This window comes from Cydia splendana, chromosome 5 (genome assembly GCF_910591565.1).
Source record: "Cydia splendana chromosome 5, ilCydSple1.2, whole genome shotgun sequence".
NCBI classification, from domain to species: domain Eukaryota; kingdom Metazoa; phylum Arthropoda; class Insecta; order Lepidoptera; family Tortricidae; genus Cydia; species Cydia splendana.
In genome coordinates, this window is record NC_085964.1 from 5,646,871 (window position 1) to 5,664,228 (window position 17,358).

The following is a 17,358-nucleotide window of genomic DNA, read 5'->3' on the forward strand; positions in this document are numbered from 1 at the left end:
TATAGTGGCATCTACCTCTAGTTCACATATTTTACTCTAGTTAGGGTGGTATTTATGTATTATTATGTCTAATTTCTTTGTCCAATGTGTATTGCGTCTCACATTTTGCTTTAATGTGAGAGTGAGATGCACTGACATTGGACAAAGATATTGGACAGGTGGAATACCATTCTTAACCCATTAAAGGCTACGTCAGTACATTTTTTGTAACATGTATTTTTAATACAGTACAGGACAAGACAGATTCGTAAGAATGTATTAACACGTAGTTTAGTTTACGTAATTAAATTATAAAATAAATAAGTAACACGTCTGTACTTAATTTTACCGTATATCATGCCTTCTAAAAACCCCATGCTTACTTCTGCGCAGCAGCTCTTTTTAAGGGCGTCCGCGAGCTGGCGCGGATGCACGGAGCAGGTGAGGACCATTGGACCATTCGACTAACCCGGGGTTAAGAGGTTAAACCGTTAATCCAGTGTCAAATTGTACTGGTAACCATGGTAACTCCAGGTTTAACCGGTTAACCCCGGCTTAGTGGAATGGTGCAAGTGGCACTTAATCAAAGAAGCGCCTTCCGCAATAACTTTTTGAGATTTTAATCACATCGAAACTTTTGGTTTAATGCAACATTAGCGTGTTAAAGGTTGACATAAATAAACGCATAGTTTATCTATATTTTTATTGGCATAAAAACTTTAAAGCGACCTAAGTATACATGTTAATTACACAGTGACTATCTTACAGTATGACTTTACAAACACAAAGTATGTAAGCTTTGCGAATAAAAAAATAAAATCTATTAAAACGACTTAAAATAACGCACCTTTTTATACATGATATATATTTTTCGTGGCCTTGAAAACAAAAGGCAAATATAATATTTATAACAATTTAGTGAACGCTTATAACAAAAAGCGAAACTAGAATAAAATCAAAATGTTCAGACAATAAACATTGTCCAAGATTAATAAATATGTATTTATATACTCTGGTCACAGTAATATGATAAAGTGCCTTGCTAATATATATCTTACTGCGTTGATATAAGAACTTTGGCAATAATCATATATCATATTACTGTGATCCTTCTAGTGCTTAACTATTGTTAACATTTGGCAATACACATTAAAAGCATGACATTTCTATACAATTTGTATATTTAATTTACGTATGTAACAAGCGACCTTGTTCACAATTGTTTCCTAAAAAAATAAGTATTTATACATTTATATGAAAAACATTGAAAGATTCACACGAAAAGTTTGAATATATAGATGCTTTTGTACACAAAATTTACTATAAATTATTTCTCAATTGGTCCACACCGAAAACAAGTGCATCAGTGCATAATGCTGTTAGTAGGAATTCCAAAAAACGACGTTCCGTTAGTAAGTAAAGCTTTTTTAACTCTAGCAGGGTCGAAACAGTTTGATAACTAGAAACATATTTCTCCACTAAATACTTAGTACGAAATTCCGCAAAGTAACGTCCGATTGAATAATTAATTTACGTGCGTATTTCATCCTTCGATGGCGTTGTAGATAAACAAATGCTCTCATACCAATATAAAGAAATATAATCCAATTATTTTATCCTACACGGGGCAAAAGGAATACATACCTATATTTATTCCTTTTGCCTAGGTTGTGGCAATTGCTCGCTGTGTTACTTCTGTACGTATCTATTCTGTGGTAAAAAAGAGAAAATATAGACATATAGGAACTGTCCAAACATTACTACAAAACACCCCAGCGAGCAAGAGTGAACGATTATAGGTAACGGAGCTATGCTGATTCTACAAGTGGATTTATTGTCCAAAGAATAGGCCCCCCATCCACAGATTGACCAATAAACAGTAAATACATATTATTATAGCTACCTTGTTAAATTTAAAAATAAGCGAACACCTCATTGCAAATATTTCAATTACATACCTACTTATTTTAAAGTGTTTGGGGGACCTTAGTGTTAATACCGCACTTATTTACGAATTCATAAAACCAGCACCGTACAAGATGTGTTTAATGTCAGATGGACCTTCCCTTTATCCGACAGTACACAACAAGAGTATAATGGTAGTATTTAGAGATGCAACGGATAGTTGTTTCGCCGGCCTGACCATCGGCCGAATATTCGGCCGGCGGAACTATACCTTCATTTCGGTTTTTCAGGTGCGCATTATGCAGGGTTGACCTGTTTCCTAGTGAACGTTCCCGCCGTTCTAGGATCGAAATGAGTGCGCGTGCAAGTCAGTTGAATGTTTACATTGTTTTAAAATAATAAACGAGTACGATTATGACCGTGATTGTTTCTTAAATCCAAATTGTTTACTCCGAAATCAAGCAATGTTACTATCTGGTATCCGGCTGGATAGTAGGTCACTATCCGTAATCCGGCCGGATACTAAAATAATGGCCGGATAGGCCGGATACCGGATAGTAACCGAATATCCGGTGCATCTCTGGTAGTATTCCATCTGTCCAAAATCTTGACCAATGTGAATTTGCGTCACACGTTTTGCTTAACGAGAGAGTGAGACGCGATGACATTGGACAATGAAACTGGACAGGTGAAATACCATCCTCAGCCCCAACTGACCTAAAGAAATAATTTTGACAAGCGACATCTTTGGCATATCCTTTCGTACATGTTCAGAAATTTAAAAAACGGACGCAATTCTTGACGTTATCGTAGCATTTACTTAATATGAACCTAAGTATAATTCACGAAATTTGAAGTGTACTGAATGAAATGAACTGAAAGATGACATTCTGATTTTATTTACTCATTCAATTGTGTCGCTTAACTTAAACTCGGATAAATCCATTCGACCCTCTCAGCAATATCAAAAAGAATAGATAGTATAGAGGGGTCCTGTCATTGTAAATTTTGTAGTCACTGTAAATTTACTGCCATCTATCGACACACGACTAAAACTCAAAATGAAAACGTATAAAGTTATCAAAAAATGTATATATATGGATAAATGATTTTATTATTTTTATATCATTTTGATCCATGTTCATTCACTGATATCTATGTGTTAAACTTGTTAAATATGAAACGGTGTCGTCACGCCATCTAGCCGAGGATAGGCTAAAGGTGTGTGCGGCATCTATTCGAGAATGACTTTTACTTGAATTCCGAGGCACGTTTTTTCCTTAGACTTTATTCGTCTTATACGAAGTTACATATGTCTTTGGCAATATCTACCATATTATATTTTCTTAATACCAAAATCGCATATCTGACAGATGGATTTACCCGAGTTTGAAGTTATGCTACTCAATTGATACATAGGATAATAGACTTGTACAATATAAATCCACGTTGCCCCCACACCCAATTACCTCAATACTTAGTAATCGTAAAAACTGTGCCAAAATTAAGTGAACATTATTTAATGTTAAAGTAAAACTCGTAAATATATATTCTTTAGTATAATCAATTTTAATAATACTTAAAATTTAATAACATTTTTTTCTTAAACAAGTTTAGTTACATTAGTGACTTTATTACGAATACGAATTTTGAAAAATTAAATATAACTTATATAATCTCATGCCTCCTTCCTATGCTCAATATCAATGAAATCGGTACACTTTTGAATAAGTGTCTACGTGGTAGTTAAACCCCGCTGCGAGAATAGCGGCAGTAGCTGCGTCTCTCTCGGTTGTCGTGATAAGTTGCTATGTCTGTAAAACACTATTTAGTTTTAGATTTTAAAGAAGTTTGACGTTTAAAATAACACTTGCACCGTCTGGGAGTGGGCCATCAAAATCGCTGCCATCTTAGCTTGGTCTGACTCTAGCAATGCAAATCTCAGTGTACCTAATTTTATAAAGCCGCGTGCACATGACATGATAATTATTAACATAAAGTAAAACCGCGTTTACCAACGCATATATATTTTAATTCGGCCACAGCCTCTTGTGGAAAGCAGTCATTCGTGTAATAATAATAAATTATACAGCGTGGCACAAAAAAACGTTGACAATTATTTTTTAGTGCTACATGTTGTTGATAATTTTATTGACAAAACTAAAGGATGATAATCAAATTTTGAATATTTGATTGTATTGTAATCATAAGTTTTAATGCTATTTTGTATAAAAACGATTTTAAAGTTTTACGTTAAGATAAAAAAAACCCTAAAAATTATATGTCAACGTATTTTCGGGCCAGCCTGTGCATATATGTAGTGTTATGCTTCTAATGAACAAAACCTTAAAAAATACTTTATAATAATGAATAAAAGAAATCCGTCTTTTCATTTCTTTATAATCTTTTAAATGATAGATGTCTCTATAATTTATGATAAATATTGATATATTTAGACATGTAAACCCATACACATAATCGAGCATACCGTAAAAGTATAAAACTTTGCCCACCGCGTCACAGTTCAGTAAAAGCGAAAAAACTTAAAAGTAGTTACGGATACTTTTAAGTTATTTCGATATTATAGATCTTCAGAAAGTGTATCTGTAACCAAGTACTTTTAAGTTATTTCGATATTACAGATCTTCAGAAAGTGTATCTGTAACCAAGTACTTACTTTTAAGTTATTTCGATATTACAGATCTTCAGAAAGTGTATCTGTAACCAAGTACTTACTTTTAAGTTATTTCGATATTACAGATCTTCAGAAAGTGTATCTGTAACCAAGTACTTTTAAGTTATTTCGATATTACAGATCTTCAGAAAGTGTATCTGTAACCAAGTACTTTTAAGTTATTTCGATATTACAGATCTTCAGAAAGTGTATCTGTAACCAAGTACTTTTAAGTTATTTCGATATTACAGATCTTCAGAAAGTGTATCTGTAACCAAGTACTTTTAAGTTATTTCGATATTACAGATCTTCAGAAAGTGTATCTGTAACCAAGTACTTTTAAGTTATTTCGATATTACAGATCTTCAGAAAGTGTATCTGTAACCAAGTACTTTTAAGTTATTTCGATATTACAGATCTTCAGAAAGTGTATTTGTAACCAAGTACTTTTAAGTTATTTCGCTTTTACTGTACTGTGACGAGGTGGGCAAAGTTATGTTAAGGGCAAAGTTTTATACTTTTACGGTACATCCCATGAACGCATGATCACGCACGTTCTGGTCACATGTTATCATACAACATACTTGCCTTCTCCGCTATACCTACTCAGAAAATAAATATTTAAGATTTTTTTTTTAGATTATGATTGTCCTCCTCCTATGATTAAGTCGTCAAGTGACACAAAATCTCACTTATTGCAAAAACACAAATAAATAAAAACAACTTTGTTTTAATAGCTATTACTTTTTACTGTACTATGACTGATTTTTTTTTATGATATAAAAGGCAAACGAGCATACGAATCGTCTAATAGTAGTAAACAATTACCGTCACACATGGACACCCACAACACCAGAGGGGTTGCAAGTGCGTTGCCGGTCATTAAGATGGGAGGACGCTCTTTTCTTTTTTTTTATTAGTAATTAGAGAGTTTAGGTTGTCACCAGTCGAAAATTTGTGTACACAATGTATTATTGTTATAGAAATAAATGACATGAATGAATTGTAAGGTCAATGTGGCGATTTCCGTCATAGGGACTATTCCGTCACTAGCGTTTTTCTCGAACAACGAACAACATTGATAATTTCGTCGACAAAGCAGCGATTACTTTTAGTTTCAGCAATCAAAAGCAAATGGTTTGTTTTTTCCTACTATTGTTAATAACATAAAATAAAACAAATATACGGCATAGCCAGTACCGTCTTTACCATAAGGGCACACGGGGCCCGTGCCCAGGGCCCCCATCCTCAGGGGGCCCCGAAGGACAGACAGTAACAGTATATTTGCTTACTCATAATAAATAGAAGATCATAGTAGAAACATGTTACTTTAATTCGCTTTCTTTACTTTCCAAAATTCCCAAATTCTTATGTTGGGCACATCTTCCTCTTATGTGCCCAAGGGCCCCAGCATATTTTAAGGCAGCCCTGGGCATAGCACCTATGACGGAATTAGCTACATTGACCTTATGTATCTTATCTGTTTGCTGTATGGATTACTAACGGGATCGCAGCACACGCAGCCGGTGTGCACAGGCCTTTATACTTATAGAAGGGACAGTGACTTTTTCCAAAAGAGACAATGGGATATTTTGCGAGTCAGTCATTACACTCATTACGTGCCTTAACCGTTTTTGTAGAAATCAAAATAATGTAAATTTTATTCATATTAAGGAACTAAACAATGGAAACCACGCCTAAAACATTTCTGCATAAGGAAATACCGGTTTTTTGTCATCTCGAATCTCGGTCGGTCAGTAACTGCGGTCAAACGACGATGATCAAGCGATTCTATAAGATACACGGATTTCAATCGTATTTAAGTAACGGTTAAGGTTCAGGTTAGGTTGCCCCTCAAATTCTGGGTGGTAGTGTTAGTTGCTAATGTCAATACCTACATGGGTTATAATCAATCTAAATTTTACCTTAGTTCCACAAACTATAGTTACACATGCTCACATCGACAATCTTATAGAATATACAGTAAAACAAATACAATAATACACAGTAAATATAAATGTAAATATAATATACAGTATTTTTTTACATTTAGCGTTTGCGTCAAATCCGGTAGTTCTGATTTATTACAGACTTGTTTATGATGTTGGCCCAATGAATAATCCAAGTTTGAGACCTCGAGCGCTTTGACAAAAATCTAAAAAACCGCGAAAATATCGATTGTTTTTAGATTTGGGCGATTATAATCCTAAAGAACTAGTTTCTGATAGTACCTTCTCAAGACGTTTATAAAGAAGACTAAACTTGCTATTCAAAATAAACATTTGTGTTTTATTTTATGACCCACTCACAAAATATCGCAAGATGTCTGTTTTTAGTAAATCTCAAACAAAGCTAATAGGCCTATTATTAAAAAAAACCCACGCAAAGTATTTGGTAAACGATCCCTTTTTAAGCCCCTAACGTACTACACATATCGTGACTACTTTGAAAAAAAAAATTGTATCTTGTTCTGCCAATCAAAAGAAAAATGGTGTAACGGCCTCCTAGCCTAGTCGGTAGTGACCCTGCTTACGAAGCTGGAGGTCCCGGGTTCGAATCCTGGTAAGGGCATTTATTTGTGTGTTTATCACAAATATTTGTACCTGAGTTATGGATGTTTTCTATGTATATAAGTATCATATATACCTATGTATTATATATATCGTCGTCTAGTACCCGCAACACAAGCCTTATTGAGCTTACTGTGAGACTAGGTCGATCTGTGTAAAATTGTCCTGTAATATTTAATATTTATATTTATTTAATATTTAACTATGTATAGGATGCATACAGAGTTACTGCGTTTTAACTTTGAGTAGCAGTGCGAGATAAGAGACTTTTTTTAAAGTAGTGACGATATATGAACTGTCACAGGTATATGAACCAGTAAAATGTAGTAAGGTAATGAACGAAGGAGGACAAATAGATGAAGATGTTAAAATCTTTCGTATTAGAGATCCATCAAGTTGACTCTAAAACCTATTTTATATATATTTTTAATACAAATACAAACGAATGTATCCAAATAAGCTTATCTTCACACTTCATTTGAAAGTTAACCTTATTAAAAGAGACTTAAGTTTCAATTTAGAACAGAAACAGTTTAGAAAAAAGTTGTTAGTAATCAAATTATCTCTGAAAGGGAAAGGATCAGTCTTAGTAGTAGGCTGGATAAAACTCATTGAAACGTTCGTTGGACCATTTATAAGATATATTTTAAAAACAATTATTCCAATAAACAATTCCATAAATAATTAATTCATAATTTCTAGAAGGTAAATATTTAATATCCCTTCGAACGGCGCTAGTGTAGCGTTTATCGTGTCTCTTTCGCACTTGACTGGTTGGAAAGAGAACGACAAACTGAGAACTAGCCCTGGGTTGATTCGCTAGTGATCACACCCGATATACATGCGCTATCGGCCATTTTATTTTAAGTTGTAAGTACACGACTTTTTTTTAATTTTGACGTTTATATGTTATTGCTACTTATACTCTATATATTTAGGTATTTAAATAAAAGTAAACAAAATCTACCCTCAAATGGCTCCTTAAGCCAGTTGAGGGTAGTTGAAGACATTACATGATCAAATAGGTAGGTTAAAGTCAGGTCGTTCAGTGACTGATCCAGGCGGTTTTGTATTTGGTTGGTTGGTTAATCAATAAATGTTATAACTACCCGAAAATTTACAAATTGTTTGTTTACTTTTTTTAATACCTAAAGAAACAGAGTGGATAATCACAAGCCCATTCGATCCTAATAGGAGACAAAAAATGTCCCAAGATTTTTCCCATCCCGTTACCATTTTTCATAGACTTTGTGGGAAGGTGACGGAATGGAAAGATCGATAAAATGTATGGAAATTTTGAGAAACTTTTTCTCTTATAAGGATCGAAGCAGCTCGTTATTCTGACTAGAAATAACATGAAAACACAATTAAAAAAAGGGTAATAAATGTGCAACTGGAAATAAAATGGCCCCTATATCCATAAACTACACTATTTAATCGATTTTTACAATCGAAGTAACCATCTGCCTATGAACACTTAATATACATGATATTAATTACATGGGCCTGTTTCACGAAATTTTGTATTAATAGTTACAACCTTTCATGACACAGGCCCCAATTCTTAAGCACTGGATGAAAATGTGGTGGAAAGTATGAAAAATATACATATATTAATTAATATTAATGGAACGACAACTTCATATCTAACCACGACTCTATTGTCAGATGCATAAGAGATTTTTTTACATCGTATAAGAAAAGGCCATACCGCCACCACTATTTTCACTGGCTACAGATACAGGGCCCTATCTTACAAAGTTACAAATTTTCAGGTAGTCCGAAACTAGACTTGCAAAATTGTAACATTTGGCGTAAAATAGGGCCCTGTTGTTTTCACTTCTCTCGACAAGAGCGGGACGAATGAGAGACTATCTCGCTCACACAGGTGTAACAACTTATCAGAAACTCTCAGTATATGATTTAGTTTTCAGTTTAGCAAATTTGATCTTTATAAGGATTGAACAAGCGTGGTTAGTTCATAAATTCGCTAGCTAGACTATGTGCAATGCAATTATGATCTTAACTCTAGGTCTTAAAGTTCAGATTACAATGGACTGCTTGTTAATGAATCAGTCGCTTTATGTCGAGTTATAAAAACCCATTATTTCCTATGAATGAAGGTTTGATCGCTCAGTATCCGTATCGTAAATACTCGCGATTAGTAATTGATTATGACGCCATCTATGTAGCGTTGTGTAAAACCTTCACCGATTATGTCACAATAAATCGATAATTATTGATAATTAGAGAAGGACGTTTCATGTTGCGACTTTTCAACCGATCCATAGTCATAAGCTGCCGTTTGACATTTAACACTTACTGTGCGACTCTGGCAGTAATTATATTAGTAAGTTTTCATTAGTGTTCGACCGAAGTTCCGGTTTCGGCAGGTTTTGGCATAAATCTTGTTTCAGCCGGTTCGGTTTCGGCATAAAAATAATATTTGAAACCAGAGCAAAACCAAGCCTTCGATTTAGCAAAAAAAATCTGGGTTCCATCGGACACGTTACTAGTTTTCCGTTAGAATAATTTCTTTCATATCCGGAAAATCGCGTACTAACCATAGCCAAATTTACAAATGTATAGGATAAATAGAAAAAAAAAACTATGGATCGGTTGCCAAAATCCAAATGTATCTCTTCAAGAGCGTTACTGCGATAAAGTTTATCTATCTCCATCTCTATCACTTGCAATCCAGCGATAGAAACGGGGATGAACGAATTTCGACTTTCAGTGTATACGGTTAGAGTTCAGAGTTGCGACTCACGGCTACTGGTCGCTGGGGCCGGCGCGCGGCGAGGGCGCTAGCAGTGCTGACACGTCCCACACCTTGATGACGCGGTCCTGTAAGATAATAATTAATATAGTTTGACCCCGTGGCCTATTTCAAACACAGAGAGAGAATCACACTGTCTTTGTCTTACGTTAGTACTAGCAACCAAAAGAAAGGGATGAGTATAATTTTCCTGGTTCTTACTGACTGACAAGTTGTGTTTGGAGACTATAGTACTACTATCTTCCTTCCTCGCGTTATCCCGGTATTTTGCCACGGCTCATGGGAGCCTGGGGCCGCTTGACAACTAATCCCATGATTTGACGTAGCCACTAGTTTTTACGAAAGCGACTGCCATCTGACCTTCCAACCCAGAGGGAAAACTAGGCCTGATTGGAATTAGTCCGGTTTCCTCACGATGTTTTCCTTCACCGAAAAGCGACTGGTAAATATCAAATGATATTTCGTACATAAGTTCCGAAAAACTCATTGGTACGAGCCGGGGTTTGAACCCGCGACCTCCGGATTGAAAGTCGCACGCTGTTACCGCTAGGCCACCAGCGCTTTTTAGTAGTACTATGAGTCCATAAAATAACACATTTCGCACGGGGCAATTTATCCGTCTATATACTCGATACGCTATAGTTTACTTTGATTGCTAGGTTGTCTAATAGCATATACGTAAATTGGTATGTGTGGACCACTCTCTGGTGTATATATGATTAATCAAAAAATAATAATTCCTATGCTTATTATGGGATAGTAAAATTATAATACAATTAATTTATCCAAACTAATTTTCAAGCCAATTCTACTGATTCTGGCTAATATATTTAAGTGGAGCTCCCATACAACAAACGTATTTTTTATTGCCGTTTTTTGCGTAATGGTACGGAACTCTTCGTGCGCGAGTTCGACTCGTACTTGGCCGGTTTATTCTATTACTTACCTTGCCCGCCGTCACCATGCGCCCAGTCGCCTCGTCCACGAACAACGATGCCACGGCGTGTTTCATATCATGGAAAGATGCTAGCGACTCGCGACTGCAACAGAGGCAGAATTTAAATTAAAACATTTCTCCTGGAAATACTATCACAAATTAAATCATATATGAGCACTGTGAGAAGCAATGAATCAAGTCAATAGTGCTAACTGGTGTCAACGATGTTACGGAAAGCAAAAATTGCAAAGGACCCACCAATAGGGTATTTGACTACTAGTCAAATCAGTATCTTTTTTCGAACTGTCAAAACATTTTTTCTACTATGGAATTTATATGAAACACTAGCATGTGACGTCACAATCAAATTACCTACTCTTTATAGTTTTATACGGGTTTAAAAATAGAATTGGTGTCTAAAAATAACTGCTGTCTACGTTTGTCTAACAATGTTCTGGTGCTTTATTTCATGCATGGTGTAAAAATAACATACAGTCAAATACCCTATTGTGCCTTTATTCATATATGTAGTTCGATACCATTGTGTCTGCTATAAACACATTTCCAATTTTAGCGACGGAGCATTTATTCTAAATCATCACCATCTGTGTCTAAAAGTACTCACGGTTCATGTCGTAATGTCTCGTAGCAGGCGGTGCAGACGCGCTGCGGGAACTCGAAGCCCATGACGGGTAGGGGCAGGCGGTGCGGGGAGCAAGTCGCGCATACAGCTGCGCCGCACCAGCGGCAGTGGTGCTGTCTCAGTCCTGTAACAACATAGAACAATCAATAAAGCTCACTTTTATCCATGACTTCGGATTTAGTGTAAAAGAAGTCACTGGCGAAGACTGAGTTCACCACTTTGCATGGATACTTTGAATAGGTCATGATGCCCTTGTGACTTGCACCTCCGTGATTTGTATTGTGATTTCCATCTTAAACACCATGTAATGAGATTATCTAGATTTTCGACGAACTGACGAAACTCCTTCCAACTTAAAATAAACTTTTCCGACGGTCAGACCTTCAGAAGCGACCTTAGGTGTCTAATGGCGTAATGATTATTACGTTCATGCACTTGCTGCGTTACGATATGGAATAATATAATGGGGTAATGTGAGCTAACCTAGTTGTTTCTTCTCCATCATGGCGCGCACGTTCCATATGAAGGGCGCGCGGCACAGCTGGCACAGGTCCGCCTCGCGCCACGCCGGCGTCTCGCGCCGCCGCACGCCCATCTCCCACACGCCCAGCGCGCCGTCCTCGCCGCCCGACACGAGGCGGGTGCAGCTGCCGACGTACCAGAGACCCGTCACTTTGTTGCTGTAAGGCAAAAATCACTAATATATATGAAAGAAACTACGGGTCGTGAGCGGTTAAATCTCCACCACTCCAGCCTCTTTTAAAATCTATGCGGGTGTCACCTTAATGGCGATATCGAGTCTGAAGACTTTGAAGGTCATTGAATTGACTCTGCGTCGTGTCATTGTAAACCTTGTCGTAATGCACGAAACTTGATATTGGGCGGTAGCTGAGTACGTCATTCAATGTTTCTGGCAGTCAAACTGTTAAGGAACAGTCGCCCCGAACAGTCTAATTTTATTGGAAGTTTTCAAATTTTCTGCCTGGTTACTAACCTAACCTAGCCAGGGGTTTGTTATGCAATAGGCCCCAGGCTGTCAGTTGTAATTAGCCGGGTCCACATAGAGCGAGCATACGCGCGAGGCAATTTCCTCGTGCACAAAACGGCCAGTGTAGACGTGCCTCGGCCGTGGCGGCGCGGCGAGGAAATTGCCTCGCGCGTATGCTCGCTCTATATGGAGCCACAGAATAAATAATAGTACTAGGTACAGAAGACTCACTCTCTAACAAAACGCGTCTGTTACAGATATGGCCGCTAGGTGGCGACAGCGCCACGCGCGGCTTGGCTTTCCCCAAAATTCGGGCGGAATGGATGTACTTTTAGCTACCTGTAGCAAAGCGACGAAATCGCGGAGTGAGCCACGCCTGGTGGAGCCGGCTATTAGTGCAAACGAACCTAAGTCAATTATGAATCAATTAACGAACTCACCTATGCCTTTGTAATTAGTTGATTAACTAAACTGTCCACTTACCTGTGCCCCTGTAATTCATAGGCCGTGCCCTTCTGCCCGCCGATGTCCCACACGATAATGGTCTGGTCGAACGAACCGCTGAAGAGGAGTTGCGGCTGCGGCGCCCAGTTCAACACGCGCACAGACCTGTTGGCAATACCAAAAGTCAATATCACATTTCATAAGGATTTCCCTATTAAGAATTATTCTTTTACGGAGTTCGTGTGTCAAGAATATCACTTTAGATCGCTCCATGTAGAACGAACCTGTTTCATCATCATCATCATCATAACTTAAGAGCTTTGCTCTTGTCGGTGGAGTAATCGCCAATCATTTCTTTCTTGTGCCAGTCTTTTAATTTCCTCATACGACGCATTATTTTTTATTTGGCTGAGATAAGTAATAACTAACGGACTTAATCGCGTATTTAAGTTTTAAGATTTACCTCCGACGTTTCGAGGACGGCGTTGTCCCCGTGGTCTCGGAGACCTATAACCTGTTTAGTACTTGAATTTGTATGACTTAGCAAAGCAACTTTATCTTACCCGGTGTGTCCTTTAAGTGTAGTGACGAGCGTGGCGCCATTGTTGTCTAGCTTCAACATCGTTATCTGCCCGCTGTAGTCGCCTACGAACGCGTACTTCGATTGGGAGTCGAACCTGCATACTGCTCAGGAATTTATTTCTATAGATTTTTAACATAACAAAACTATGATGTACCATACCTATTAATGAAAATGTTATGTTTTTGCAATTTTGGATCGAAAACATATTTAGTTTTGGATTTAAAATACCAAAAACTCAACCTTTACAGTTTCGTAACATGGCCACCTGCTTGTGGCTTAGTTCAGTGACTATTAGTGCTACAATTGCTACAGTACAGTTGAAGGGATGTTTACAAAAACAACATAACTGCTTAGAGTGGTTGACACTTTTTTAAGAACATTCTTAATCATTTCAGGTGTCAACCAGTGTAGTCAGTTATGTTATTTTTGTAAACATCCCTTCAGTTGTAATGTAACATAAATACAAATATAAATCACACCCACATACTATGAGGCAAATCAATAGATATGTCTTTCAGAAACAATATAGGTCTTGAAAAATCGATTAGGGATCCATTTGCGAAATAGTTTTAAGCTTATGCAAAGGCGTCTAAAATAAATATCAACCGTTAGTAAAACGTCCTCCTAGCCTAGTCCGTAGTGACCCTGCCTACGAAGCAGGAGGTCCCCGGTACGGGCATTTATTTGTGTGTATATCACAAATATTTGTTCCTGAGTTATGGATGTTTTCTATGTATATAAGTATTTATATATACCTATGTATTATATATATCGTTGTCTAGTGCCCAAAAAACAAGCCTTATTGAGCTTACTGTGGGACTAGGTTGTTCTGTGTAAAATTGTCCTATAATATTTATAAAAAACCGGGCAAGTGCGAGTCGGACTCGCGCACGAAGGGTTCCGTACCATAATGCAAAAAACGCAAAAAAAAAACGGTCACCCATCCAAGTACTGACCCCGCCCGACGTTGCTTAACTTCGGTCAAAAATCACGTTTGTTGTATGGGAACCCACTTAAATCTTTATTTTATTCTGTTTTTAGTATTTGTTGTTATAGCGGCAACAGAAATACATCATCTGTGAAAATTTCAACTGTCTAGCTATCATGGTTCGTGAGATACAGCCTGGTGACAGACGGACGGACGGACGGACGGACGGACAGCGGAGTCTTTAGTAATAGGGTCCCGTTTTACCCTTTCGGTACGGAACCCTAAAAAAGAGTAAAGGATACTGTAACGCGGTGCACCACGCCTCGAACGAGTACCCGCCGATCCTGCGTCCGGTCTCGCTGCAGTGGTACGAGAACAGCTTGTCGCGGCTCACCGACAGCACCCACTCGCAACTCAGTGAGAACTGCACGCCGGTCACGCGCGCCGTGTGCGCTAAATACTCGCGAGTCTGCAAACGAAACGAAACTCACTACCGTTCGTTTTTTTTTGCATTTGAAAAAAGGTAACCAATCTTGACATGTCTTTTTATTGAAAAATAAGTCACGGCAAATATGTAACAATTATGTATGAATCATATAATTTTTTATTTTTTTTTTGCTTTCATAAGTAATAGTTACTGATTTTAATAAAACGTTTTTCAATTAAAAGACACGTGAAGATCGCGTAGTCTTTTTATAATGCTAAAAATTTTGGTTTGAAATGAGTGCGCGTGCAAGTGAGTGTAATGTTTAAATTGTTTTAAAATAATAAACGGCTACGATTATGACCGTGACTTTTTCTTAGATCCAATTTGCTTACTCCGAAATCAAGCAATGTTACTATCTGGTATCCGGCCGGATAGTAGGTCACTATCCGGTATCCGGCCGGATATTAAAATAATGGCTGGATAGGCCGGATACTGGATAGTAACAGAATATCGGGTGCATCTCTAATGCTGATCTTATTAGAAATTGAGAAAAGTACAGTTAACTCAAATATAGTCTTATTTTTCATTAAAATCTAAAAATAAAATAATTTATTATGTCTCAACAAACTATTCAAAATATAAAATCATCACCAGAGATTATAAATTCATATCATCCATATACAGTACAGTCACTGGATTAATAATGAAGGACCTATATTTAAACAATATTGGCCAGACTTATACCAACCATACCATACTACACTTACAGGATTAATCCTATTACAATCTGTAGCTAGTGTGAACTCCGAGACGGTTCCATTCTCCTGGCCAATGAACAGCTGACGGGTCTCAGGTGTGTAGAACATGGACGTACAGCCGGAGGGCATATACTGGCAGATACTGGGCCAGTACTGCCCTGAGTCTCTTTTTAGCCATACTCTGACTGTCCTGAAATAAAAAAAAAATAAAAAAAATTAGGAAGTAAAACAGTTGGTTTGTGAAAAATATTGTGGTTTTATTATAATTTTAGCCCTCCAATTGACTGAGATGGTTTATAAGGTGCTTGCACAGTAGGTCACTAGAATTCCTAATTCCCTTAGCTTGAGACTAAGTCCAGTTTAACAACCTATGTTATTTTTACCTAATGTGTATACATACTACATACCCGTTGCACAAAGCCAAACCTCAAAGGTACACAGTACACTACAGTTAACCCAATTAACTTCTCATGTATCATCATTTAAGTGCTAAACCTAAACAACTGATTATACTAACTGCTATGTTTACACTATAGAAATTGTAAACATATCATATTACAGCCAACAGCAGCTAAGTTAACATCAGTATATTTGGTTCAATCTTTCTTTTAATAATACATAATAAGTACATATCTAAGTATACTTCAAAAATGTAATTAAAGTGACACCACCCGTAACATGAATAACAAGCCATACAAGGAATCAATTAACATAATCCTAAGAAATTTATCACATCTGAAATGCTCAAGGTTTCATGGATGAATGGGCTTCGTTCAGGGGCCAGACATATTGTATGTGTTGTATCAAAGATCAATTTGATACCGATTACAAACAGATGGTTTAGAGATAAAACAGAATAGTTGACAACTTTGGGGGTATATTTAACGTAAAATTACAACAACGTAGGCGAAAAGTATCCACCTGAAAATCAGGCAGCACTATCTAAGAGGGACATGGGCTAATTAAAATAAGCTAAAACTCTCACTTATCGTCGCAAACGCTAATTACTCCATCCTCGCCAGGAATAACAACCGCTGCGTTGACATCGTCTGTACATCCTTCCAATTTACTCAATAGGGCCGGTTTCTTCGTTGTTGAAAACCTGTCGTTAGGAGTCCTGGGTGCGGGCTTGATTTCAGCAGCCATTATAAATTATATTAAACAACAAATAAATACGAATTTCTATCCACCTCTTTACACAGAAAGAATAACGTCATTATATTTTGACATTCCGGTTTAGGGGTGCTATTCTTGGAACGAAAAAATATCTCTGGGATTAGTTTAAATAAAAAAATAAACGCCGCTTTTCCTGAAAAGCACGTCATTACATAGTTTTAAATTTACAAAAAATAATTACATTTGAGAAAATACAATATTGTCTTCTTATAATAAATTATTTGTGTGCTTAAATTTTATGTACCAGTTTGAGAGTTTAGAGAATAACTCCCCTCGTGCAGTCGTTCCTTTTCACGCAAAATGTATTTTCAAAACATAATTTTTTAACATTTTAAATGGTTTTTAAAAATGCCATCCCTTTTGTATTCAAGTAAATTTTAATTGTTACCTTGCTAAAACAATAAATATCAGTAATCGGTCATACAAAATATTTTTTTACTACGGAACATTGAAAATTGACCTCTCGATGACATTGACGCTGTGACGTATCGGTGACGCATTTGCTGAAACTGACGTTTTATTAAGAATGTTGCCATAAAATTCCGTTTTCATGAAGATTCAAGAAAT

General features: G+C 36.9%; 2 protein-coding genes across 4 annotated transcripts in view; both read right to left on the bottom strand.

The window, feature by feature from the left end:
• Positions 1-17,358, bottom strand: part of LOC134790502 (uncharacterized) — a 278,176-nt gene that overhangs the window by 153,720 nt on the left and 107,098 nt on the right. The window lies entirely within an intron of this gene.
• On the bottom strand, positions 668-16,900 carry LOC134790504 (WD repeat and FYVE domain-containing protein 2). 3 transcript variants are annotated; one of them, XM_063761322.1, is made up of 10 exons: positions 16,601-16,900; positions 15,625-15,805; positions 14,733-14,899; positions 13,483-13,596; positions 12,959-13,084; positions 11,971-12,167; positions 11,470-11,611; positions 10,854-10,947; positions 9,899-9,975; positions 668-1,689 (listed from the first exon to the last, which is right to left on the bottom strand). In XM_063761322.1, the coding sequence occupies exons 1-9, from the start codon at positions 16,759-16,761 to the stop codon at positions 9,901-9,903; spliced, it is 1,257 nt and encodes a 418-aa protein (XP_063617392.1). In that variant the 5' UTR covers positions 16,762-16,900; the 3' UTR covers positions 668-1,689; positions 9,899-9,900. The 3 variants fall into 3 exon arrangements, with proteins under 3 accessions (XP_063617392.1, XP_063617393.1, XP_063617391.1); XM_063761323.1 differs by lacking the exon at positions 668-1,689 and adding an exon at positions 3,212-3,698; XM_063761321.1 differs by lacking the exon at positions 668-1,689 and having other exon boundaries at positions 7,752-9,975.